This window comes from Ziziphus jujuba, chromosome 3, assembly GCF_031755915.1.
Source record: "Ziziphus jujuba cultivar Dongzao chromosome 3, ASM3175591v1".
NCBI classification, from domain to species: Eukaryota; Viridiplantae; Streptophyta; class Magnoliopsida; order Rosales; family Rhamnaceae; genus Ziziphus; species Ziziphus jujuba.
In genome coordinates this window covers 27,772,673-27,799,294 of record NC_083381.1, presented here as the reverse complement: position 1 = coordinate 27,799,294, position 26,622 = coordinate 27,772,673, and the positions used below count along the sequence as shown (strand labels likewise).

General features: G+C 30.9%; 3 protein-coding genes across 6 annotated transcripts; all 3 read left to right on the top strand.

Moving 5' to 3' along the window:
- Window positions 1-1,915: 1,915 nt before the first annotated feature.
- Window positions 1,916-7,278, top strand: LOC107423307 (squamosa promoter-binding-like protein 7). Of its 2 annotated transcripts, XM_016032841.4 has the most exons (11): window positions 1,916-2,592; window positions 3,249-3,421; window positions 3,574-3,785; window positions 3,881-3,955; window positions 4,063-4,170; window positions 4,266-4,383; window positions 4,682-4,817; window positions 5,240-5,402; window positions 6,064-6,642; window positions 6,764-6,917; window positions 7,005-7,278. In XM_016032841.4, exons 1-11 carry the CDS (start codon window positions 1,994-1,996, stop codon window positions 7,085-7,087), a joined length of 2,400 nt encoding a protein of 799 aa, XP_015888327.2. In that variant the 5' UTR covers window positions 1,916-1,993; the 3' UTR covers window positions 7,088-7,278. The 2 variants fall into 2 exon arrangements, with proteins under 2 accessions (XP_015888327.2, XP_015888326.2); XM_016032840.4 differs by having other exon boundaries at window positions 6,764-7,278.
- A 4,472-nt stretch (window positions 7,279-11,750) lies between these two features.
- On the top strand, window positions 11,751-15,851 carry LOC107423309 (sugar transporter ERD6-like 16). 2 transcript variants are annotated; one of them, XM_025075913.3, is made up of 18 exons: window positions 11,751-12,257; window positions 12,523-12,585; window positions 12,683-12,772; window positions 12,878-12,937; window positions 13,028-13,093; window positions 13,198-13,263; window positions 13,379-13,454; window positions 13,573-13,637; window positions 13,755-13,847; window positions 13,937-14,017; window positions 14,137-14,221; window positions 14,321-14,367; window positions 14,457-14,519; window positions 14,672-14,731; window positions 14,819-14,872; window positions 14,964-15,023; window positions 15,116-15,230; window positions 15,332-15,851. In XM_025075913.3, the coding sequence occupies exons 1-18, from the start codon at window positions 12,051-12,053 to the stop codon at window positions 15,472-15,474; spliced, it is 1,494 nt and encodes a 497-aa protein (XP_024931681.3). In that variant the 5' UTR covers window positions 11,751-12,050; the 3' UTR covers window positions 15,475-15,851. The 2 variants fall into 2 exon arrangements, with proteins under 2 accessions (XP_024931681.3, XP_015888331.3); XM_016032845.4 differs by having other exon boundaries at window positions 12,119-12,257; window positions 12,441-12,585.
- Window positions 15,852-16,730: 879 nt separating this feature from the next.
- Window positions 16,731-18,419, top strand: LOC107423315 (uncharacterized). Of its 2 annotated transcripts, XM_016032854.4 has the most exons (3): window positions 16,731-16,957; window positions 17,064-17,189; window positions 18,170-18,419. In XM_016032854.4, exons 1-2 carry the CDS (start codon window positions 16,810-16,812, stop codon window positions 17,180-17,182), a joined length of 267 nt encoding a protein of 88 aa, XP_015888340.1. In that variant the 5' UTR covers window positions 16,731-16,809; the 3' UTR covers window positions 17,183-17,189; window positions 18,170-18,419. The 2 variants fall into 2 exon arrangements, with proteins under 2 accessions (XP_015888340.1, XP_015888339.1); XM_016032853.4 differs by lacking the exon at window positions 18,170-18,419 and having other exon boundaries at window positions 17,064-17,503.
- The last annotated feature ends 8,203 nt before the right edge of the window (window positions 18,420-26,622 follow it).

The window sequence follows — 26,622 nt, the reverse complement described above, 5'->3', positions numbered from 1 at the left end:
CTAAAAAAAAGTCAAACCGATTATCTACCTTTCTTTTTGAAATTTAATCCACTCAATCATCCATTTTTTTACTTTCCAAAAAGGAAATTATAATAATTATTAAAAAACAAAAAGTGACTTAAAAAAAGTTAATCATTTTTTCTAGGACTGTAATAAAGAACCTTTGTTTATTTATTTTAATTTTAATTGTTTGGTTGGCAATTTGTAAAGAAAAAAAAAAAAAAAAAAGGTGAAAAGGCCAACTTGTTTTGGTTTGTGGGGTCACGTGGCGCAAAAATAGTCCAGTGGGAATATCTACCGGTGGACCCGACATTAGACAATTATTTGGTGGTGTATGTCGTCATCGTAGGACTCGTGGCTGTTCGACATTGAAGCGTGGGATTCACCTTCCAAATCCCACAATCCAACTTATCTAAATTAACCTTTCAAAAAAAAAAACAAATTTATCTAAATTAAAACTGCGTGTATGTCAAAAAAACATAAAAATAAAAAATAAATAAATAAATAAAACTTCGTGGCCCGTGCCGTGAGGAATAATCGGGTGGGCTCTCAGCCTCCATATATTGGGATATTTCAAAAGGGTTATCATCCTTTCCGTATTCGGTTCGCTACAATAACACGCAAAAGTATATTTACCTTAAATATATATTCTCTTTATTCATTTTAATTATTAAAATTAAATTTAAAATCAACTGAAATCAATTCAATCAACTGAAATCAATTCGGTTCTAGATAAAAATTAAATTTAAATTAAATAAAACTGATTCAATTGATAAATTATTTATATTTATAAAATTTATATTCTAAACTTATTGTTGAATTGCACATAATTGTAATGATTATATATCTTTATTTATATCATGAAAACATAGATTCCAATAATAAAAATAAAAAATTTAAAATAATTTATAATATTTTAAAAAATAAATTTTATTATAATTTAATAATTAATAAATATAATTTTAATGTAATTTAATAATTAAAAAATAAAATTTTAATATTAAAAATTTAATTTAAACTTAACCATATATTATATATATATATATATAAAATCAATCTTTAATAAAAAATTTGACGAGGAAAATTGTAAATGATTAAAAAAAATTAAAAATTGGCTTATGTTTTAATATATATTTTTGTTCTCTATTGGGACTTATATTTGTGTGTGTATATATATATATACATATAAAGTTCGTATCACCTTTTTAAGTTCATTTTGCATATATTGATTTATATTAAATTTCAAATTTAAAATTTAATTTTATATATATATATATATATATGAAAATATCACTATCACCTCCTTATCAAATAGGCTTATTCAATACGCTTATAAGATGCACAGAGATTTAATTATTAATTGGTGTTGCGTTGTATTCCATAATTTTAACTACGTAACATTTTCTTAATAATAACTAATACTTTATTGTAGTTAAAAACAAACTCATACATAATTATCAAAACAGATTAAACTAAAACTGAATAGTTTTGTTTGCGATATTTGTCATTCAACTATTGAAACCAAGAGTTAAGTTAGCTATACATTTACCAATATACTTACTTGAACATAGGAATTGGAGATCTCTAATCTCAAATTAGCTTCCATTATTTTATAACGAATGAATAATAATAGATGATAGATCAAATTATTCACCCAAAAAAATTGATCAAATCATGTTATTTTAATTACAAAATAATAATAATAATAATAATATTAATATGGTTGCTAATTCTGTTTTATGTCAGTTGATATTTCTTTTTTTTTTTACCGTTTGTAATAGAAATGGTTGTTGACAATTTGACATCTTCAAATGATCATAAACGTGTCATAAACATAAATTTATTTGTTTTGATTATTATTTTTTATATTTGTACGGAAAAAAATAATAATAAAGAAAAAGAAATATTTGAGTTTACGCAATATTTTAGACTTGGTGTCCAAGCGAGGGCGTTAGGTGTTAGGTAATCAGCCGCTTGACGAACCCCAACAAAAATGGAAGAAGAAGCTCCGTCTTCTTCGTCGTCGCAATCTCAGTCACAGCATCATCCTAAGGACCACACCGGAGACTCCCGCATGGAGATTCACGCGCCGCCTCTTCAGGAGGATTCCTCCGCCATTTGGGATTGGGGCGATCTACTCGACTTCACCGTCGTCGACGATGACTTGTCCGCACCCTGGGATTCCGGCCAAACCAGCAACGAGCCTCTGCAGCAGCCTACGACGACGCTTGTTCCGGGAGAATCGGAGACTCCCCCGGCCAGAGGAGAGAGCCCGGATGCGGGTCGGGTCAGGAAACGCGATCCCAGGCTCACGTGCTCCAACTTTCTGGCGGGTCGTGTCCCTTGCGCGTGCCCTGAGGTTGATGAGATGATGATGGAATTGGAAGAGGAAGAATCCGGGCACGGCAAGAAGAGGGCGAGGACCGTTAGGGTTGGGGCCGGGGTGGCTCGCTGTCAGGTTCCGACGTGTGGGGCCGACATCAGGGAGCTCAAAGGGTATCATCGCCGCCACAGAGTTTGCCTCCGGTGCGCTAACGCTAGCACTGTGGTTCTTGACGGCGAGACCAAGCGTTACTGTCAGCAGTGTGGCAAGTGAGCTCTCTCTCTCTCTCTCTCTCTCTGCTTGTCTCTTTCTGGAATTGCTTGCGGTTCTTTGTAATTTTTATGTATTGGAATTTTGGTTTTGCACTTTTTTTGTTTATGAATTAATTTGAATTTTAGTTTTGGTATGGAGTTTGTTCCAGCGTAGTCCTCAATTAAGCATTGCAGAATCAAATTGTTCGAAAGTGGTTCTTTTAGTTGGATGTTTGTTGCGAGAACCTGTTGGAATTTCTTAACTTTTGGATATTTTAAGTGCGTCGGAAAGTTTAATTGGACGGATCTGAATAGTGTTTGGGAGCTAGATATCATCTAGGAAAGGAAAATAGTTTATGGAGAAGTGGTGTTTGGGTGGTAAAAAGTTCAATAGATGTATTGCCTTTGAAATTGACAATGGAGTGGAGATTTAGAGCTTATGTTGGAAGGAATTCTCGTAAACTTGTTATCTCCTAAGGTTGCACTTTTTCATATACCACTCTTTATTGCGAGTACAGTGATATATTGATTGGTGTGTATTGCATTTTGAAGATTTTTGCTCAATCTATTGGCATGATAGGATGGGAGGTTTGGTTATAAGAACAGATTCGTTGTGAGGAAAATAGCACTGTCAACTCTTGTATTTTAATGCTTGTATGTCAATTGTTTGGCAGATTCCATTTGTTGTCAGATTTTGATGAAGGCAAGCGGAGTTGTCGGAGAAAGTTGGAGCGCCACAACAACAGACGACGAAGGAAACCTACGGATTCCAAAGTAGCAAATGGAAACGAATCTCAAGGGGACATTCAAATTGAAGATATCAATTGTGATGGTGAAGCAGGAGAAGGTACTAACTATTAAACGTTTGAATTAATCCATACATGTTTTTTCAAAATTTCATTAGTAGTACTAGTACTAATGATTTGTTCTACAAGGATGGTTGATATGTACTTTCAAGAAAAGTTTGCTTGCTGGTCTAATGTAAATGTTATGGTACAGATAGTTTACAGTTTAGCAGCCAGCTAGTTGAGAAAGAATCATTGCTGGAATCTGAAGGTGGACATGTTTCCACCATCTCTGCTCCTGATTCCAAGGATACTCATAGTGATGGCTTTGCTTCTGGTGAAGCCCAAATAGATGGACAAAAATATAATCCAAAGCATTCTCTGTCTCCATCCTATTATGACAACAAGAGTGCTTACTCATCTATGGTGCGTTTTCACACTGTGCTCTATTAATGCCTAGCTACAATTGAATTTGTTAATGTGAAGAGATGTAAATATTCTGATTTTTTATCTTATTGTAGTGTCCAACAGGTCGTATCTCCTTCAAGCTCTATGATTGGAACCCGGCAGAATTCCCTAGAAGACTTCGGCACCAAGTACTGTTAAAGGATTATTGTTACAGTTTAGTATATACAAAGAATAACTTATTCTTGCTAGAAGTGCTGGCATGGATTTAGTAACATTTAGCTCTTTGTGTCTACAGATATTCCAATGGTTGGCCAATATGCCAGTTGAGTTGGAGGGGTATATCCGCCCTGGATGTACTATTTTGACTGTATTTGTTGCAATGCCTCAGTTCATGTGGATGAAGGTAATAATTTGATCCAAGTGAATTGTTATATGATGATGTGATAGCATCTAATTATGATTTATGATGTGCTAATCTGTTGGATGTCATCCATGCAGGTATTTGAAGATCCTATAGCATATGTGCATGACTTCATTGTTTCACCTGGAAGAATGCTATGCGGAAGAGGCAATGTACTTGTTTATCTAAACAATATGATTTTCCATGTTGTGAAAAGTAAGTTGATGCTTCATATATGTATCACCATCATATTTCATTATTTATCATATGCTCCATATATGTATCACCATCATATTTCATTATTTATCATCTTGTTAGTTTATTAAATCATCGTCTAGAAGATATGAATTTCTGGGTGCTATTTGTTTAATGTCCTTCCCCACTTGTAATGTGTTCAAATTTTCTAAATTTTATGTTTGCACTAAGTGTAAAGGGAGCACTTTTACAGTAGACCATCCTACACCAAGAATTTGTTTCAAATTTTGACATCTGCTGTTCATTTTAATAAGTATAGATGGGACTTCTGTAATAAAAGCCAAGGTCGAGGTGCAGGCTCCAAGGCTTCACTATGTTCATCCTACATGTTTTGAGGCAGGCAAGCCCATGGAGTTTGTTGCTTGTGGAAGTAATTTATTACAACCCAAATTTCGGTATGCCTTCATATTGGACCTTTGTCTAGGAGATAATATTTCTTTTTTTCTTTCCTTGTTGTATATTTTACATCAACCTTTTTTGATTCAATTCATTGCCCTTTGAACTAAAAATTATGCAGAGGGTAAATGTGAAAAATCACATAATATCTTGTATCATATATCACTTCTACATCAGATTTGTAATTGACATATGGCTAAAAGTTTGTAAATAACCCTTCCACATTACGTTTGTAGTTTTAATTATTATTTTTTTAAAAATATCTTCCAATTTATGTAAATAACATTCTGCTAGAACTGCAAATAAGTGTTATATTTAAGTTATCTTCATATTTTATTCTTACTAGTGCTCCAAGTTTCATTTTCTGGTTTGTCAAACTGTTATCAAACGAGTTTCTTAGTAATAATCATGATTGTGGCAGGTTTCTTATCTCTTTCTCTGGAAAATATCTGGCATATGATTATTATCATGAGTCGTCTCACTTTCAGTCTGGAGAGGGCACTGAATGTAGCTTTGATCATCAGTTGTACAGAATACATGTCCCTCATACTGAAGCAAATAATTTTGGTCCTGTGTTTATTGAGGTTGGCATTGTTCTATTTTTTCCTTCTCTCCCCCCCCCCCCCCCCCCCCTCTTTTATTTGTATTTTGTCTTTTCTCCTTCATCTTTCATGGTTTTAGCTAACATGTATACTTTGTAGAGGTTATAGAGTATACTGTTTTGCTGCCTCTAGCAGACTTCTTTTGTAAATAAATCGAGAGAAAATGATTTATCAGACAAACTTGTCTTTGTTTCATTGTTATAGTGATAGTTGGCATGATGTATGATGTATATCTGGGACATATGATACACTATATACGATACAATTGTAAAGCATTTCTAGAATAAATTTACTCTCTTTGCCCTGGATTTATGTTGGATGGTTCCGTAATTTAATTGTTCATACCTTTCTGGTTCATAGCATGTGCTTTAAGCAAACATTTTGGCCATGGGGATAACCATGCAACATTATGTATTATCTTTTATAGTAGATTTATCTTTTTACAAATTGCTTTTTGAGGTTGTCTTGGTGAATGAAGCGGTGGTTAGAATAGAAGCATGGTTGAATATGACAATGAGCTTGTCACATTTGTTTTCTTAGAAGAAATTTATATTTAAAAATATTCCAATTAATCAATATTTTAGGTTGAGATTGAAGCTTCTTCCTTTTTTCTTTTTTCTTTTTTTAATTTTTTTATCATCAGGTTGAGAATGAGGCTGGCTTATCGAATTTTATACCTGTAATTATTGGGGACAAAGAAACTTGTTTGGAAATGAAGATGATTGAGCAGAGACTTGATGCATCTCTCTTTTCAGAAGGGTCAGACTGTTCTACTATTGGTTCGCTATCAGACTCATGCGAAGTTTCTACTCTCAGACAAAAGTCATTTTCTGAAGTTGTTTTGGATATAGCATGGTTACTTAAAAGGCCTGGATCAGAAAGTTTTCAGCAGATCATGACTGCCTCGAAGATTCAAAGATTTAATAGTTTACTGAACTTCTTGATATCGACACAGTCAACTGCCATTCTGGAGAGAATTTTAAAAAATCTGAAAATTATTATGAATAACACGAAGTCAAGTAGTGGATACAACAGCAACAGTGATGCTGATCTGAGGCTATTAGAGAAATACATGAATTATGCTCATGAAATTTTTCGACAGAAAATGAATGAAGCTGGGGGTTTAGGGCTGCATTCCAAAAACTTGATGCCAGAAGAGGATTTTGTTTCTCAAAGCTGCTTCAAAGCCAATGTGCATTCAACTGTTCCTTTCTCCAGTCAGGTGAGGACTTCCCCTTTTGTACATGGCTTCGCTGATGTAGGATATGATTTCGTTTCTGGGTACATATAACTTTCTCCTGATTTATTGGTTGAAAGTTGAAATTTTTGATTTTGTCACGCAGGATATGGAGATAATGGTAAATGGCAAGTCAGTAATGGTAGGTTCAAGTACTAACAAGACAAGTGAAACGGTTCCACTGCTGAATAAAGAATCTGTTATAGAAGCGAACATTGTTAAGGAATGGCCAAGAAAGCCCTCCAGTCGCAGTTCTTCTGGTAAATTCTTTAGCTGTCGTTCTACTGGGCCATTCTTGGTCTTTCGCCCCAGTTTATACATGATAGCCATCGTCACTGTTTGTTTAGGGATTTGTGCAGTGCTTTTCCATCCTAGCAAGGTTGGCGAATTCGCGGTATCGATTCGTAGGTGTTTGTTAGGCAAATTTTAGATGAAAGCTTTTGACTCTCTGTTATCCACCCCCTGTAATCTGTACATATCAAGTGTACACTAGATTTTCTGACACTGCTAGATAATTTTTAGCTATCTTACAAGAAATTTTTTGTTATTTTGTTTATTAAAATTTTGTTGTATTTGTTTTATGAATGCCGTAATAATGGACATTTTGCTATCGATTGAATATGAATCTGAGCTAACAGTTAGTTTAATGTGTGCAGTATCAACTGCGAGGCTAGTCAATCCGCTTAACTTATCTTCAACACTTTCTAGTTTATGGCTGTTATAGATTGTTACGACCAATATCTTTTTGACTCTTTTTTCAATGGGAAGCCCCCAAAGAAGGGAAATTAAAAGAAGGAAAAAAAACCCAATAAATGAAATGCTTAAAACAAATATGTGAAGTTCTAGGGCAAGGAGTAGGAATTAATTTCCATAAAACCACATTCACTTATACTTTTAATTAACGTAAGGCATGTAATAAAAGCCAGATCTTCAAAAGTCATGTAACAAAAGCAGGACACGTATAGAAAGTTGTCCTTAAAATGTTTTATTAGATGATAGACAAAGCCACCATATAAACATTTTGGTTGAGTTATAGGTTAACTGATAATGGTGGATTATTTTGTTTAAAGATGTTATGATATATTTTAAATTAAAAGGGAAAGGGATGTCATTTAGATCTTATTAAATTTAGAATTTGATAATTTTACCGCAAAATCAAGCTTATAAATGCGAATTTCTAGGTGAATTTTATGAACTAAAAAAGAAAAAAAGAGAAAATATTCCAAAAATAATTATTTAGAAACTATAATTTGGATTTTTTTGATTAGATATACAAATCCAAAATCACTGCTGTGAATACGTAATTATGTTAAACTTAATGTAAATTAATTATCCCAAGGTCCAGTTTATTGATAGTTGGTATACCACTTTATAATCCAATCAAATAAAAGACAAACTATTTTTGTTAAGTAGATTTCATTTTTGGATTAATTGGGAGTTAATCCATTTGTTTGATTATTGTTTCTTAATAGTTAATACATAGTAAAACAAGTTTAGGAGGTCAAACAAACGATTAAACCGGGTCCTGCTCTGGTCCCCATAATAATTATTATTATTGAAGCATCCAGGGTTTTGCTATGATTTGTCATGATTCATGTGACCAAATTAATCATCTTTCAAAATATCTGAACCAACAATAACAAATATATATATATATATATATATTTATTTATTTTATCAAAAAAAAAAAAATAACAAATATATTTATGTTCTGTCAAAAGAGCAATCTAGTGGAATACGTATCTGAAAAAATAAGGCATGCAAAAATTACGATTTTTTTGAATACATGGAAGTTATATTATATTTGCCCTAGGTTTGGAGTTTTTTCTTTTCTTTTCTTTCTTTTTATTTTCATTTTTTTGATGAATACTTACCGTTAAGATAAAAATTAAGAAGCATCAAAAGCATGTAGTTTTCATTAAAATGTAAATTCATTTTTTAATTTAAATTAGTAATTGAGGAATCATTTTTTGCATTTGTAACATATCTCTCTCTTATATATGTAGGCAATACTTTTATGATGACATCGATGCCTATGGTATAATGAAATTATAATCTGATTCAAAGCGCTTATAAATGTGATCAAACCACCAAAATATGGGCATGCATCTCATAGAAAAAAAATTATAATACATAGTTTTTAGACTTTCACAATGTGTATATATGGACGTGGATGTTACACACAAAATGAATGAAAATGATATTGCTTTGGCTGGTACGACTGCCTGCCACCTATATTGAATTGACCAAAGAAAGCAACATGTTTTCTCTTAAGCAAATTTAATATATGCCGTCATGTGCTTCAATTTTTCTATTACCTTTCATACAATCATAAAATAGTAGATAAAGGGATATTAGATCCACAAGTTTGGACATTTTAATTACGCAAACTTGGCATTATTGTTGTGGTACAAATAATGGCCCCTAGAAACGATTGATGAAGAAGGTCTAAATTATCAAACAAAAATCTTGATCTCTTTCGGGTAGGATCCAAGTCAGGTTGACATCAGAGAATGCTAAAATCTTAGTTTTTTTTTTTTTTTTTTGTTGGATGTCATCTTTGATTTGGGTCCCAATACAGCTAATCATGTCCTTTGTATGGAGAAGATGGTTGGCAAAATTATTATAAATTTTTTTTTTCAAATAAATTGGTAGAACTTTCATTTCTGAGATCAATTGTGAACCGTGATCCTTTAATTTTGTTTTGAATAATTCATCTTAATTTATAATATAGAGAATTTCGAATATCAATCTCATTTAAACTGTATAAATTAATTTAAAATTTACTTATTGTTTAATTTGATTTCATATATAATTATATCAATCTTTAGCATTTTTCAAATTAATAATTATTTATACAGATTCTTTTGTTAGAGAATCATTGTATATATACATGGTTTCAGGATAGATAATTTTTATATGAAACTCAAAAGGAATATATGCAAGTTGATGAGGGAAATATCATGGTATTTCTCAAAAAAAAGAAATTAAAAAAAAAAAAAAGAAGAAAAGGAAATTATGTTAGGAGAGCTGAGTCACATACAGCTAGAAATATATATAAATTTATCTATTACTTGTCTTTGATTTTGATTGGGAAAAATCTTGTCGACTTCCAAGTATGATATTCATTCCCAAATCAAACAAACTTCCTTTTTTTTTTTTTTTTTTTTTTTGGGGTTAAATGAACCAAACTTGATTAATGATATTATATATTAGTGGGTGACTTTCTCTTTTTTTATTATTATTATTTTTTTTTTGTTCCCTTTCCCTTTTCTTCTTCTTGTTCACTTCCAAATGAACCAGACTTGATTACTGATATTATATAATAGTGGGTGACTTCAAAATATGGCCATTTGAGGCCATCATGGGGCAGCAGATAATGATAAATTTTCATTGCTGTCCTCTGTACAGAACAATAATTAACCTAACCATTATCTCATTTCATTTGTTTATTAATTTTCTAGTGCCTGATCACTAATTAGTTATCATTATCAATTACCAGCTAAATCAATTATCATGTCTTTTTTCACTGTAAGAAAAGAAGCCAAGTGGTCCATATGTTGACAAAATGATTTAATTTTCTTTTTCCTTCGAATGTTGACAAAATGAGTTTCAAGTTGCAAAAAGTGCATTATTATACGGATGAAGCATGATTATATAATAATGGTTATCTACAATTGTCTATGAACTCTTTTATTATTTCACCCAAAAAAACAAGAACTCTTTTATTATTATTTTTTATTTTCACCAGATGAGGTTAAAAACTGTCACAGTTTAAGTAGATATAAAGCTTAAAGTTTCCATTTTTTTTTTTTGTGGGTTTAAATTAAAAGCTAATTTGGAAGTTGATGGGTGGTCAAAAGCACCCAATTGTTTTTTGAAATTAAAAAAAAAACCACCCAAATTTTACTGTTCATTTTGATTTTGATTTTGCCTACATTTTTTTATTTGATAAACTTGATTTTGCCTACTTTAATGCTTTTAGTGGGAGCCATCTTCGCATTTTAGCTTATATAAGGTTGGGAGAAGGATTACCAAAACTACAAGTCTTTGCATATTTATGTACAAAACGGCACAAAAATTAGATACCTAAAAACTTTGGCTAGTTTTTAAAATTTTATTTTATTTTCCTAATTTTCCAAAACTTGGATTGTTCTGTGACACCAGCATCTCATCAAATAAAAGGATTAAAGTAAACAGGTTGGCCATTGTGGTGAAGTCCAAAGAGAGCCTCGTTGACCTTTTTCTGGCATAACCTGATGATGTGACTTAATCCACTCATATTATAATAATCTAATATAAACAGCAAAAGCTTCTTTTATTATTTTTCCTACCTTTTTATTTTTTTATTGACATTTGTTTTCCAGATAATGGCTAAAGATATAAAATATCAGAAAATCAAGACATTATCTGATGTAGAAATTCGATTTAAATAAGCAACTAGTAAACCCAAGAAATTCAAATACTAAATCTGATTTTAATTTTGTGTTAATATGATAGACACATACTTTTATCCCAACAAGTTTGTTTATGAAATTATCTACAACTAATAGATATGCAACCATGTGATTTTATTGGTTTATAAATTAAATTAATACAATCTAAAAATGGATAATTAATTTTTAAAAAAGGGCAAAATTCAATATAATCAATAAATAATGTCATGTTGTCTACTTTATCCATGGTAAAAAAGAAATATTAATTTGTAATAGATTTCTTCCTCCAAAACACCAAAAGAAAAAAAAAATATTTAATAGCTGGGGAAGAAGCAATAATTCTTTCAATCACATTCCAATTATTTGCAGCTTCTTCTTTCTTCCATTCCCTGTAGTGTTACCAGAATCTCGGGCTCTCAGCAGCTTTGCCACCCAATTTTCCAATTTTTCAAGCTTTATTTTATTCCATAGCCATCGGTCCAAGTAAGTTCCACGTATACAAAGATATTTTTTTAAATCAAAACATTCCAGGAAAGAAATTCAATTGCAATAAAAAGAAGAAAAAAAAAGCTAACCTTATAAAATTTTCTTGAATACCAAACAGATTTTTGATATGCTTAATATTTAATTTTCCTAGCCTACTTGCAGATAAAAAGGCTTTGCATGGGACTTTGGTATAATCATCACCACGTCAGTGACAGCTTTACCCCACATGCCTTACTTTTTAATTTAGCAATCATTGAAAACAGACAAATCCATAAATATCTACACCTAGTTGTTTTGCATATATAAATTTACTTCTTTCTTGAACAAAATCTGTATCCTATTTTTTTTCATTGCTAAATATCTATTGGAGGGTACTTCAGGGGCTTTCTCTGTGTTGCTTCTTTTCCTTTCCTTCCTATTGGGGTTTCTTAGAAAGAGAAAGAGAAAGAGAAAGAGAAAGATAAACAAAAAATGGTAATTGGGAAATACAGAGATGTTGAGAATGGTGAAATTAATAGCTCTCAGAACTTGGAAGAACCATTCATTAGGCACAAGAAGATTGTTGCCTGTGAAGATGCAGATGGTGATATTGTTAGTAATGTTGAGAATGGTTCTGTTTGGATGGTTTTCCTTAGCACATTTGTTGCTGTTTGTGGATCTTTTGAGTTTGGATCATGTGTAAGTATCTTTTCTTTTTCGTTGAATTATTTAAGAATTTTTATTTCTCTCTATTAGAGCACAGCATACATGAAAGAAAAAAGACAAAAGAGAACCGCAAGTTGTTTTTCTTTTCTTCATCAATTTTTTTACTAAACTGTTTTCTTCGTTTTTTGTTTTTGTTTTGTTTGGTGTTCTGATTAGGATCCCAAAAAAACCAAATAACCCACAAAAAGAAAAAAGAAAAAAAAAAAGGTTTGTTTAGCTTAAGTTATTGTTTTGGCAGGTGGGCTATTCAGCACCAACTCAATCTGCTATCAGGGAAGATCTTAAACTCTCCCTAGCACAGGTAATTCATTCATATACTTCTTTAGTCCTTTTGATACCCTTCTCGAAACTCTTCCATATTATATGAATTGCTGCTCAAAATTTTAATCCCATTGCAGTACTCGATGTTTGGTTCTATATTAACAATTGGTGCGATGCTGGGGGCTATAACAAGTGGCCGGATTGCAGATTTCACTGGTCGAAAAGGGGTATGAATTTTAAACATTCTTTGATAAATTAAGAGCCTTTAGAATCTTTGTTCTTGTAAAATTATGTACTGCAATTGTTGGAAATTTATTTATTGTTTGGGACAGGCAATGAGAATGTCAGCTGCTTTCTGCATTACTGGATGGTTGGCTGTCTTCTTCTCCAAGGTAACATGCAGTTCTCTCATATTTGTAATTTTGAAGATGCATAGTCAAATATATCAGTTTCTGATGCTATTTTTGGGGATTATGTTACAGGAAGCTATCTCACTTGACATGGGAAGATTTTTCACAGGATTTGGCATCGGGGTTTTCTCTTATGTGGTAAATATTTTACTACCATAAGTTCTATTTGTGAACTGTATGATCAAGGTTCACTGAGTTTTTGTTTGGTATTAATAATAAAGATTAACAAAGTGAATGAACAGGTCCCAATATTCATAGCAGAAATAGCACCCAGGAATCTCAGAGGAGGTCTTACAACACTAAATCAGGTAGGAGAATTCAGAAATTTCTTTGGAATAAAGATTTCCTCCTTCATTCTAAACTACAAGGATATTAACTACAACCTGGTTTTGGTTATTTTTTCTCGCCGTGCTTGTTCTTCAGCTCATGATTGTTATTGGATCATCGATTGCCTTCATAATAGGAACACTTATAACTTGGAGAGCATTGGCTATGACTGGTAAATTCTTATTCTTGATTATATTTCTTAACTTTTATTAATGCATATGTTAGAACTTATCAAAGAGAGGAGATTTAAAATAGGTGAAGGAACTGATTTTTTGGGTTTTGATATGAAGGACTTGTTCCATGTATTTTCCTGCTCGTTGGTCTGCATTTCATCCCAGAGTCACCCAGATGGCTGGTAAGAACTGGATTAGATTAAGCTTCCAAGCCTTTTTTTTCCTCTATTCACCCAAACAAGAAAACAAAGCAAGAGAAATGGAAGACACAAAATCAAGCAAAAATCCATTATTTCCAGGCAAAGGTTGGCCGTGAGAAAGAATTTCAGGTTGCCCTTCAAAAACTTCGTGGCAAAGATGCTGATATTTCTGTTGAAGCTGCAGAAATCCAAGTATTCCCTCTCAACTGAGAAATCCAGTGTGCTTGATTTGCTGGCTAAATATGTCAAGAAACTGACGAAAGTATGTGCTTCCTTTACAGGAGTCTATTGAAACTCTTCAAACACTTCCAAAAGCCAAAATGCTAGATTTGTTTCAGAGCAAATATATTCGAGCTGTGATTGTAAGCAGCTTTTATGCATTCATACTATTTCAATCCTGCTTATGTTTTAAGGCTTTTTCTAAAAGGTTTTTCATGTGTCACTGAAACCTGGTGTGTAAATATATTGGTGATGGTTTAAGATTGGAGTTGGATTGATGGTATTTCAACAATTTGGAGGCATCAATGGAATAGGATTCTATGCCAGTCAAACCTTTACAGAAGCTGGTAAAAAACCAGTGCTTTTCTTTATTTCCTTTGAAATGGTTTTTGATTCTTTCTACTTTCCTGTAAAAACCTATTTTCTTACTGTGATGTTAACTGCAGGACTTTCTTCTACTAAAGTTGGAACCATAGCTTATGGTTGTGTTCAGGTATTCAATTCTTTCACTTTTCTTTAAAGTCCAAACGTGATAAATCCTCTGTACTTCTGAAGTAAAACTCACTCAAAACTCATTGATAGGTCCCAATAACTTTGCTTGGAGCAATCTTGATGGACAAATTAGGAAGAAAACCACTTATCATGGTAAGCAGTTTGTGTAGCATTTCTGAACTCACATGAAAATTTGAAAAACCAGCTTGAGATAAACCTTTTTGTGAATAGCTAGTATTGTTTGCCTTGTTCTTTCTTTTTCTTGTTATCACGTATATAGACGTATGTTTTTTTTCTGAATGAAGGTTTCTGCAACGGGGGCATTTATAGGCTGCCTTATGGCAGGAACTTCTTTCTTTCTCAAGGTAAGTTATCAAATTGAATATGTTATGCCTTTACTATTATTAATAACATCAAGTTCTAAACCTTAGTTTCATTTTCTTGTAACTCAGGGTCAAGGTTTGCTGCTTGAATCGGTACCAATATTGGCCGTTTCTGGTGTGCTGGTAAACATTCCATCTACATCTTCATATTTGAAAACAACCATGACATCCAAACTGGTTTTTTTTTAAACTTCATTTCTCTCCTTTGAATCAGATTTACGTAGCATCTTTCTCGATTGGAATGGGAGCAGTCCCTTGGGTGATAATGTCCGAGGTAAAACTTAAAAATCAGTGAAATCCCTATGGTTTTGAACAAGTAAAGAGCAAGAAAAATGACTTGAATGTTTCTGAAAACTTCTGCTGCAGATTTTCCCAATTAATGTGAAAGGAGCTGCTGGGAGTTTGGTGGTGCTAGTGAACTGGTTAGGAGCTTGGGCAGTTTCCTATACTTATAACTTTCTTATGAGCTGGAGTCCTACAGGTACATAATAAAACATTGTAATTGGAAACACAAAATAGTTTATTCTTCATTATTAATTTATTTCACCGCTAACTCCATGTAAATATTCTTAAAATTTTCAGGAACTTATTTAATCTACTGTTCTTTCTCATTGATGGCTGTTATATTTGTGGCAATCATAGTACCAGAGACAAAAGGAAAAACACTAGAGGAAATTCAAGAATGCATTAATGCTGATAGAAGAGGACAAGAAATTTTGAAGTAAAATTTTGGAAGTTGAAGAAAATATGAGTTTTTTATTCTTTTGGTTCAACTATCTTCTCCATTAAATTGGTGGTGAAAATTTGAAGTGGTTCATGGTAAAGAAGATGATGAGAGAAAATCCCAGAGTCTTGTATTTATAGATGAGAGAAATAGCGAGGGGAATGCATTTACTATTATGCTTGTAGTTTCAGTTTTCTAAGGAAATTTTTTTTTTTTTTGGGGTAATAGTAGTTAAGTAGGATGATAGTGGTGGAAAGAAGTACTATACATATGATCTATGAAAAGGTCTTATGCCTTTTGCTTTGGCTCTCCCAACTCTACAAGCTCAAATTTTCCTTTGATGAGTAATATAAATGACCCATATATGAGATTCTTTTAGGCTCTTTCTTTTTATTTTTAGTTTTTCTTTAATTATTACCATGTCCAAAGTCCAAACTATAAATATGATTCACCAGATCAAATATTTATAGAATTACATTTTTATAATTTGAAATAATAAATAGCTAACAAAAAAATTAAAAGTTATATCAAAATTTGAAGGCTAAAAATTATGTTTATAATTTCCCATGTAAATAAAATTTATAAGTATATGGAAGTTGAATGAGTATAAATATTTTTAAAAAAATGTAGAAAAAGAAAAAGAAAAATTTTGAAGTTGATTTTTAAATTTAAAAAATTGATACAAACTGATACGAGATTTAAGCCTTGACAAGAGATCCTAAACAAAAGGAAAAATAAATAAATTGACATAACTAACTAAAAATATTGTATTTATAAGAGAATTTATATAATGCATTTTTCTTTTAATATTTGTTTATAATATATATATATATATATATATACATATACATATACATATAAAGGCCTTAATTTGATTCTTAAATTAACAATAATTGATACAAACTAAGGAATTTAAACCTTGATAAGAGATCTGAAAAAAATAATGATAATAATAATAACTTGACATGAATGATTAAAAATATTACGTTTCTGAGAGAGAGAGAGAGAGAGAGAGAGAGAGAGAGAGAGAGAGAGAGAGAGTTTATAAAATGTATTTTTTACTTTTAATTTCTCTTTTTATATAAATATTAGTATATCACAAACACACTTTGGGTTTTCCACCAAAAAAAAAAAAAAAAAACACACTTTGGGAGTCTTTGGGCTTCATAGTCATCCAAACTACTTAATTGGGTCCCATACAATGTGGGCCCAATGCTTTAGGCCTTACTGGCATGGTAGATAGGTTCCTTCTTTTGGGCTTCATAGTCTCTTTCCAGACCACTCAGTTTCTACAGAAGAAAGCAAGGTCGGAGGAAAACTGGGAAAGCTCTCAGAAATGGCGTCGTCCACAGCAAAGCTCACGTTCCGCGTTGTAATGGTGGGTCTGGTTCTTCTGCTTCTCTTCTACGTTGGTCGCCCTCTCTACTGGAAAATCTCAGCAACTATCCACGATATCCGAGAAAACAAACAGACCGTCAAGCAAGGTACTTTTCCTCTTTCTTTCTTCTTCTTCTTCAAATTTTCAAATTTTTTTGGTTATAGATCACTCTGGGTCTGAATTCTATTCTGGGTTTTCGATGGGTTTTCCAGGAATTTCGCAGATCGTTCTTGAAGCCCAGAAATCTGTTGGCTGGTACCACGACGAGTCGGATTCGGGTATCCGTGATGTTAGGGTCGGGAAAAAAGCTGTGGCTCGGAGGCTTCTTTAATCACCAGGTTTCGTGAAAGCTCCAATTTTTAAATTAAGATTTTCTGTAATTTTGAAAGTTGTTCACTGTTTGTATTAGATCTGAATGGTGGAAATAATGGGGGGTCTTTGATATTCCCAAGAAAAAGTGGAAAAGAGAGGGGAAAAAAAAAAATTGTAAACTTTTTTTGTTGGGTTAGTGAGTTCTAGTTTTGAGGAATTTGTAATGCTTTTTATGATTACTGAAAAAGAATTTGTGTAACTATAATGCCGCGTACTGTGCTTTGATTTTCAATGGTTTTCTTTAGTAAAAATGTAAAGCATAATCATTAAGCTGTTGTAATTCTGTGATCTTTATTATCCATCTTTGATTGACATTTTGAATCAAATTTAGAACTTCTGAACTATGTTTGATCATTTCTGTTCATTTTTCACCCCAAATCAGATGGTTTTTAACTCTTTTTTCTGTATTATATCTGTAGAGTCATTATAGTTTTGACCAGAACAATAGAAAAATGGAAAGAGGATATCTTGAGTTTATGGTTTTTTTTTTTTTTTTTTTTTTCATTCTGCTGAATCTTGTTTCTGTACTAGAATTAGAAAATCTTTGACTAATGAGTTTGAAAGTTTATATCTTTATTGTGGTACCAAAGTTGTATATGTGGAAATTTCGGTGCCTGGCCTAAAATTTCCTTGATTTGGTTGGTACTTTTGGTAGCAAGGTTGATCTCAGTCTTAAAACCTCTTCTGAGAAGTTTGACTGGTTTACTTCCTATGTTCTCAATCATTAAGACCTCTTCTGACAAGTTTGACTGGTTACTTCCTATGTTGTCGTGTATTAAGGTGCTGTGTTTCTGCGTTCAAAGTGCAGAAGAAAGGTTTAGCCATGTTAATTTGTTGATATCTGACCCCTGAAAGATCTGATAATTGCTAATAAGACCCTCCTAGTTTATCCTTGGAACTATGAACACTCACTTATCATTCAATTGTTATTTGGTATTTTGAACAGGGGATTCAATCTAAGGTCCCAACTCCTCAAGCCAATATGACTTAGAGAAACTCTACGTAAATAGAGTGGAAGAATTGTATAAAGAAATTATTTGGTCTGGAAAGTTTGTCTACTTTGTTCCTCTATGAATTCCTCTATGAATGTATATGTAAATTGTAAACGCTATTCGTCTATAACATTGTTATTTGAAATGGTAACCAAAAAGAAAACATTGTCATTTGAAATAAGAAATGATTCATTTTGCAGTTCATTACAGAAACTAGATTATATCAGTAATAATGAAGCGCATGCTAATGGTTTTTTTTTTTTTTTAATTTTTTTTTATATATACTGTTAATTAAATTTTTCTAGAAAAAAAATAATAAAAGAGCTAGTGAAGTGCTTTTTCAAAAGTGATTTTTGCTTCGCCAATGTACAAACGATGTTATAAATATGGACTTGAAGAAATCAACTTAGATGAGGCGAGGTTAAGAAGGTGTTATTTTGTTGCATTAATGTGTTATTTATTTTGTTCCGATGAGTTTGGGGGAAGCGTAAGTTACTATTTATTTCTTATTGAATAAAACAGATATCCTGTGTCAAATATTTATAATGAAGAATTAAACTATAACCTTGTTTAGTAAATTAAAAATTGTAGTTACATTAATTTAATGTACTGTGTTTGTTGTTGCAAATTAATGATATATAAGCATTGGTTTGTGAAAAATATCCAACTGACTACTCAATTACTACTGAAATAAATAATTGATGCTTGTTCTAAAGCTTCATTGATTTGTATAATAATACTTCTTGGTGAGCTGGATCCCTACCAAGACCTTTGAAACTCTATAAAACACATGGGAAGAACTTTGCATAGAAATTTATATGATCTGGTAATTAGTCATGTAAATTTCAAATGCTATTCTTCTATGAGATTGTAATCTGGAATGAGAGAAGATTCATATACACAACTAAAAAAGATTAAAAAAAAAAAAAATCAGTTTCTTCAATCTGTCAATAACAATGAAGGTATATGCTAAGATATTCTTTCAACTAGCTTGGTTATTGCAGAGTGGTTGATTTTGGTTGTAGTTTCTTCAAGTTCTCTTGGATCCTAGTTAATTATGCTTAATGCTGATAAGAAAGGGTAATTATTTTCTTTTGCCAGAACAATTTCTGGGTTGTCATTGATACATCAAAGGAATTTGTTGGTTAATCATAAAATAAAATATGAGATTATACTACTTCTAGCACACTCCTTCACATTTAGATATCGAATCAAATAAAAAATTTCCCTTCTTTGAGGTCGTCACTTTCATTTGATTAAAACATCCAACCTATCAAAACTAGGTAAGTGGTAGTATTATAGATATCTGACTTCTGAGGCTTAAAAATCTTTTTTATTTTATTTTATTTTATTTTTTTATAGTAGAGGCTTAAAACTCATTTAGGAATGGAATTATTCAATTTATTTACCCAAAAATTTATATATCTTTCTACTTTGGTTTTTTCTTGGGATTGAGGAAGAGGCTTTTTGACTACAAAAAGCTTGGCCGACTGGCTTAGGATTAGGAGAGTCTTTTCATAGATACTCAAAATCTTCAGAAACCAACTTGTTTTTACCTATTTTCAATGTAATTATAAGTATGAATTTTCTACTTATGCAAAGATTGTATCTTGAAATATTGGCTAAGGAATTAGTCCACTTTGATATTATTAGAATCGATTTTTACTATCCAAATCACTTTCTTTCTTATTACCGAAAAATTAAAAAAAAAAAAAAGAAAGTCACTTTCTTTCAAAAAACCCCAAAGCCAAAAAAGTCAGGATTGAAATCACTCACACTCGTACTCTAGAATAGTCATGTACAGTGAGCCGATAATGATACATTCCGTAGTCTTTGGGTTTGTGGAACAACAGTAGCCATAGAAAAAGCCCAATGTGGTCGGACTTCTTTGAAAAGTCGATTAAGGTTTGCCAGGGTGGCAAGTAACTTTCTATGAATGATTTTAGGTCGCATTCAAATTAGGATTTTGTTGGATTTTTATGGACATATCTTTGCAATTAGTGATTTTTGGAGATTTTACAGATTTTTATAGACTTTTAAAGATTTTTGTAAACTTTATTCTAAAAAGACTTTCATAAACTTTGATGGTTTTTAATAAACTTTGATAAAAATTGATAGGATTTCATTGACTTCCAAATATAATGGATTTTTTTTTTTTTTTTTGGTGCTAAAATATAGTATAGATTCTTGTTTCTGGCATTATAAAATATATTATAGACTTTGATGCTTGTTCTATTTTCCTTTCTTTCTTTCTTTCATTTTTTTTTTCCATGAAAAGGTTGATTCTTCTTCTAGAGTAAATCTGATAAAATGATTTTTTATTTATTTATAATAATATGATAAAATGATTTTGATATAACATAAGTGCGGCTATTTGGTGATGCTTTTAAAACTTTTTATCCTTTTTATTTAGTTAATGAATTTTTTTTTTAAATTTTAATTTGTGTTTTCGATTTTTGCATTTGGGTATTGCTTAGTCTCCAGGTTGTGTATTTTCTTTCCATGCGTCCCATTCATTTTCCAGTGAGAATTTTGCAAATCCTAATTTTAGTATTTGCCATTGTTAGCCTAAAGTTTCTCTCAGCTTTACATTGCATTATAAATGGGTTTGACAGACATGAGCTTCTCACTTATGTCTTTTGGTTCTATGTTTGAAAATGATATGTAGTCTGGGTTTGTCTTCATAGGAGTTCTTTTCTTTCATTTTCTTTTTTGATTTTTTGGGAACAAAATAAAAGTTGCATAAAGTATATCAGAGAATAAAATATGGAAGTTTTGAAAAACTTTTCAAAAAATTTTGGGTTGAAAGAGAAATTTTAAGAACAGTATTTTCATTTTTCAGTTAGAAATCAATAAAAATTCATTATTTATATAAATTTATAAAAGCCATTGATATTTTGAATACCTCTCATTGTTATAGATTTTAAAAAAATCTTGATTAAATACTTAATGACTTTTGTAAACTTTTTAAAAATATTTTAAAATTTTATATAGTTTTCATAAATCTAGATTGAATATATTCGAGCTTTTAAAATTTATAAAAATATTTTAAAATCTGAATTAAATACAAAATTAAGAAGAAATTGACTTGGTTTGTTGCACCTTAAATTTTCTGTCAATATGTTGGATGTAAATTCTTATTTATCTGCTTTGTTTCATTAATTCCACTTTTTAAATTACATGGATTTACAATTTTTTAAGTTCTAAAAATAAATTAATAAAATTCTGCCTAATCACTAGTAAAATACGAAAGTTTATTTGTAAATTTTATTCATTCCATATAATGTATCAACAACAAATTATAATAGATTTAATTTTTATTTTATTTCTGGTATTCCTAACAGATTTTATGTAAGATTCATTCTTATGTTTAAATCAATAAAAGTTGTTGTATTTGTAGCAAACTTAAAATCTCTTCTATGCAAATGGATTTTACCATAACATGTCCTTAACGATTTAGCATTTTACTAATTTAATTGTGAGATTGAAGCAATATAAGTGACAAATTGCATTATTTCCACATGTTCACACATATTAAATAATATTGACTTTTCTATAAGTCATTGTACGCAAAACCTAGAAATAAAAATTGAAAAACAATACATATGATGAAGACTGTTTTATTAAAATTTCTGACTTTTCAATATAAAGAAAAAACAAATATATATTTATATATACAGCACACACATATAACTTTCTATTATATGTGTGTAATGTGTGTGTATGTGCATGCTCGTGTATGTATATATATTTAAAGCTCTGAATCCGTTCTCACCACCATAACAATGTTCTCATATATGTGCTAAATTATTTAAATAATATATTATCATAACAAAAATATTTAAATAATATATGCATGTACTGTCAAAACTCAACAGAATTTTCAAGTACAAGTGATACCAGCATAAATATACTTCCACAACTTGTTTAATTTTTCAAATAAAGGGGTTAATTTATTAATTAATAGTAAATTAAATCATTTTTTTTTAAATCTAAAAAAGATTTGGTGTCATCCCATGGAGATCAAATCATCATTGTCAGCATACTATCCAGCATGTTCTGACCCTAATTTTCTTTCTTCTAATTTTCAAAAAGAAAAAAAAAAAAATAGCATTCTACAACTAGAATATGGTTAAGCTCAAACCCCCTTTTTTTATTCTTTATTTTTCTGTACTTGTGTGTGTATATTAATATATTCAGGCTCAATTTTGGAAGTGTCATATATCACACTCATAAGTGCTACCTTCTTTAATTGTGTCTTACAGGGGCTCTGCACCCAACCACCCAGTGGATGTGATTTTTACTAATATTAAAATTATCTATTTTAGTCAAGGGATTCCCTTATAGGATAGAAAATAATAAATTAATGATTCACCTAAATGTACCAAGTTGAATACATAGCTAGAGACTTAGCTTGTGGTGGTGGCCCTATATATATATATATATATATATATGAAATTTTCATGGTCCGCATGCTTAAAAGAAAGAGATCATTAATGATTAGTGGTCAATATTCATTCAATTAGACCCCCTTAAGCTATGGTTATGTTCAATTTTGATTTGAATTTTCCACCCCCCAAAATTAATGTTTTCCTTTTTATTTTTTAAAAAATTATCATTTACTTAATTTATGTTCAAATGATTGCTGTTAAAGGGGACCAACAACCAACTTATGAAAATCTATGGGTTTCTTTCTAATGTAGTGGTCGTATTTTGGGGGGAGGGGGGCATATGCTCCTCATAATTCCTTTCCATCAACAATAAGTAATTAATCACAAGGCAATTATGATTTCACTCTCCAAGTTTTAAACTTTTCTTTTTCCCTTATATATATATATATATAATTATTCAATGAAATAAATTGTTTGAAGGTTGACTCAAAAGCAGATTTTGAAAACAGATTTATTGTGAAATACCCAACTACTAAAGTAAAAAATCAAAAACAGATTTTGAAAACAAATTTATTCAGAAATATCCAACTACTAAAGTAAAAAATTAATCAAATGATTTTGATTTAGCTCATAGACTATTCAAATTTACAATTAAAAGTTCATAAATTTGAAGCATTAAAATGGATAAAAAATTATTAAAATAATGAAGAAAATAAAAAATTATTGTTCTGTTTGAACTTATAGTCAATTTGGTTAATATTATTATTATCAGTATTTGTTAAAACTTAATAATATTTGTAATTTCTATATTTTGTGTTTTGATAAGACTTTTTAATCCAAATGGCATATAAAATGGATGGAAGACTTTTATAGTGTAACATGATTAAGGACCAAATAATGGTTTGCCTTTGTTTTGGCATTGTACTTTTATAACCAATGGAAAAACCCCACGTAAGTAGATATGACTGTTTGGTCAAAATAGAGAATCATGATCATCATTGTTGTTGGCATCTCGGACCAATTAGAATTCTGGATCTAATTTAAAAATTATTAAAAAAAAAGAAAAAAAAAAAGAAAAAACCCTTTTTTGATTCTTGTCTCACTTCTTTGATCTAATCACAGCTGTTTTGTGATTCCGAGGAAGCTGACGTGGTTGATTGTGATTAGTGATAGGTGTATCTTATCCCCAAATACCCAAGTTAGAGGCAACAAACAAAATACCACGTTTTTGATTAAAAAAAATTAAAAAAATAAATACCACGTTCGGTTTAGCAAACAAATCAGCAATTAGCGCTAATCAAGGTTTTGGGGTTAAATCCTCTAGCTATCTCAATGTGATCTATCACGTGTCCAAACACTCCCCCATTACAGCAATTGCAATAAAAGAAGACAAATAATAATAAATAAATAAACAATTAAATAAATGTAAAGCTTTTGACTGAAATAAAATAATTTGCATTGGTGGTAGAAAGTATAGGACCTTTTAGTGCACAACTATAGAGAATAATAATAAAGAAGTAAATGTTTCTAAAATCTTCTTAAAATCACTTTTTTTGCTTTTCCCTATATGTTATTAATATTTTGAAGCATTCATAGAAAAAAAATTAATATTTTGGAGCATTCTACTTAATCCAATTTTTATTAAGCTTTTCAACTTTTTTCCCATTCTTCACCATTCAATAAAGAAAATGATACGTGGGCTCAACCTTGAGTAACCCCCTCATAAAGCAGTTTTATTAAAGTTAAACCTCATTCAACGGTGGCAAAAAAAATAGGATTATGACATGTAAATAGGTATAATATTACCGAACCTACTAATTTAGTTATTATTGTTGAAATTACTTAATTGGTTAGATGTGGTATTCTAAGAAACAAGATTAATTTATTTGCATAAAAATCGAATAAATTTGGCATATCAACTATGAGAAAATATTTGTTTAACTATGTTCGTGTGAACTCGGAAGAGGGTTGTTAATTCTATCGGAATAATTCAACATGAATGACAACCAATCTTTTTGTGTTTGTTTAGTGAGAAAAACAAATAAGATATTGGATATTATGTTCATGATCAAATATCAATGTGGATTTTTATTGACCCAAAACTAAACTAACTTGTTCAAGCAAAAAATAAATAAATAAATAAATAAAATATAAACTAACTTGTTTTTAAGTAATCTCAATAAACTTGTCAAATTTTGATTATTTTGAACCATGTGCTTATTATGCTTTCCCAATTTAATAATGTTTCTTTTCAATCTTTGGATCTTGTACTGTTTATGAACAAAAGAAAATAGTAAATTTTCAACAATATTTTCGGGTTTCGGAAACAAAATTAAAAAATTTTAAAAAATAATTTCAAAGGCTTGGAGCAAGATCCTTAACATAATTAATTCACAACCCCAAAAAAAAAAAAAAAAAAAAAAAAAAAAAGATCTTAAACATAATTTCTACAAGTTCATGGCATTTGATTATATGTGAATGTTCCTAACCCACTTCCATTTTCTCATATTCCAACCGCCAAGACTGAAAAAAGAAGCCCTTTAATTGGCAGAAATTAATTCATAAAAAAAAAGAAGAAAACAGAAGAGAGATTCCACGTACTAAATTGGAATCCATTGACGACAGGTACACGTAGAAAGGCACGATTGTAAAGGTTTTGTTTTGGAAGACAGTAGCGAGAGAAAGCGAGTAAAAAAAAAAAAAAAGGATCTGAAACCGAGATGCTTTATAGATATAGTGTGGATCCCACAAAAGCAAGTATCAGCAAATGGCGACGAACCACGTGTCGAATATGGACAAATCAAACGGTTGTGGGACATTGATACATTCATAAAAGTCCACGAACTGACCCAAAACTGCTGGGTTTGTCATGTCCACCTGGCAAGAAAACATATCATGGTTAAAATCTTTTTCTACTGCTTTGCTGGTATTGGATTCTTTCTAAAGATTTTCTTACCACTAACCAAATCTTCAATTCCTTTCTGTCTCCTAATTTTGAACCAATCCTATTTCTCATTAATCATAAAAAAAAAAAAAATGAAAAACAATTTTTTTGTAATTATTGATAAGATAGATTTAATTAGTACATAACGTGTTAATATAGTAATTGGGACAAATGAAATTAAACTCGTGATTGTATTTTTGTAAAACAGAGCGAATAATATGAAAAGGAAATATAAATTATAGAAGGAGAGACAAGGTGGGAGCCAAGTTGAATCGTTCGGATAATTACTAAAAGGTTGAATCCTTTGGATTTGAAATTTAGTTATGGTGAAGAAACAATAATAGAGTATTGGGTGATTCTATGATAAATCTGGTCTGGTTTTTTTGGGGTCATTCATATCTTTAAATCATGCATGTTTCATGACATAACAATCTCTTCTTCACCATTCATAGGATGACAAACAACAATCCCTCTGATAAGCAGAACTTCCTACAAGAACTAAACCAAAAAAGCTAGCGTATACAATTTTTCTACAAATTAAATGGGAAATGAAAGGGGAAGTCAAAGATAAGGGAAGGAAGAAAAAAAACAAATCCCCCTCCCCCCCCCCCCCCCCCCCCCTCTCTCTTTGAGACTTTTCAAATAGTACACTTTTTCAGACCCTAGCTTTGTCTGCATTGAGAGAGCCCCCCCAAACACTAATATATTGGAGGTCCATTTGTTGAAAAAAATTATAATATGGGGGATATGATATGGAGGAAAGGATAGATTGACACTTGTTGGTCAAGAGAAGTAGCCCTTTAAAAAAAAAAAAATCACAAACGAAAACACAAAACCCATGATTGCTTCTCATATATTCTAATACTATTATTTCAAACTTTTAAAAGATTTTGATGAATTTGAAAAATTTGGCATTTTACATTCCATATTGACATAAAGTCTCTGGAAGCCCACTATTTGTTTCTTGACTTTGAAGGTACGATTAAATATATCCTCGGTAAAAATTCCCATTCTCTACCAAGAAGAAAGATAACCAATTTCACCTGTAAAAAATACCATAATATAAGCTTAG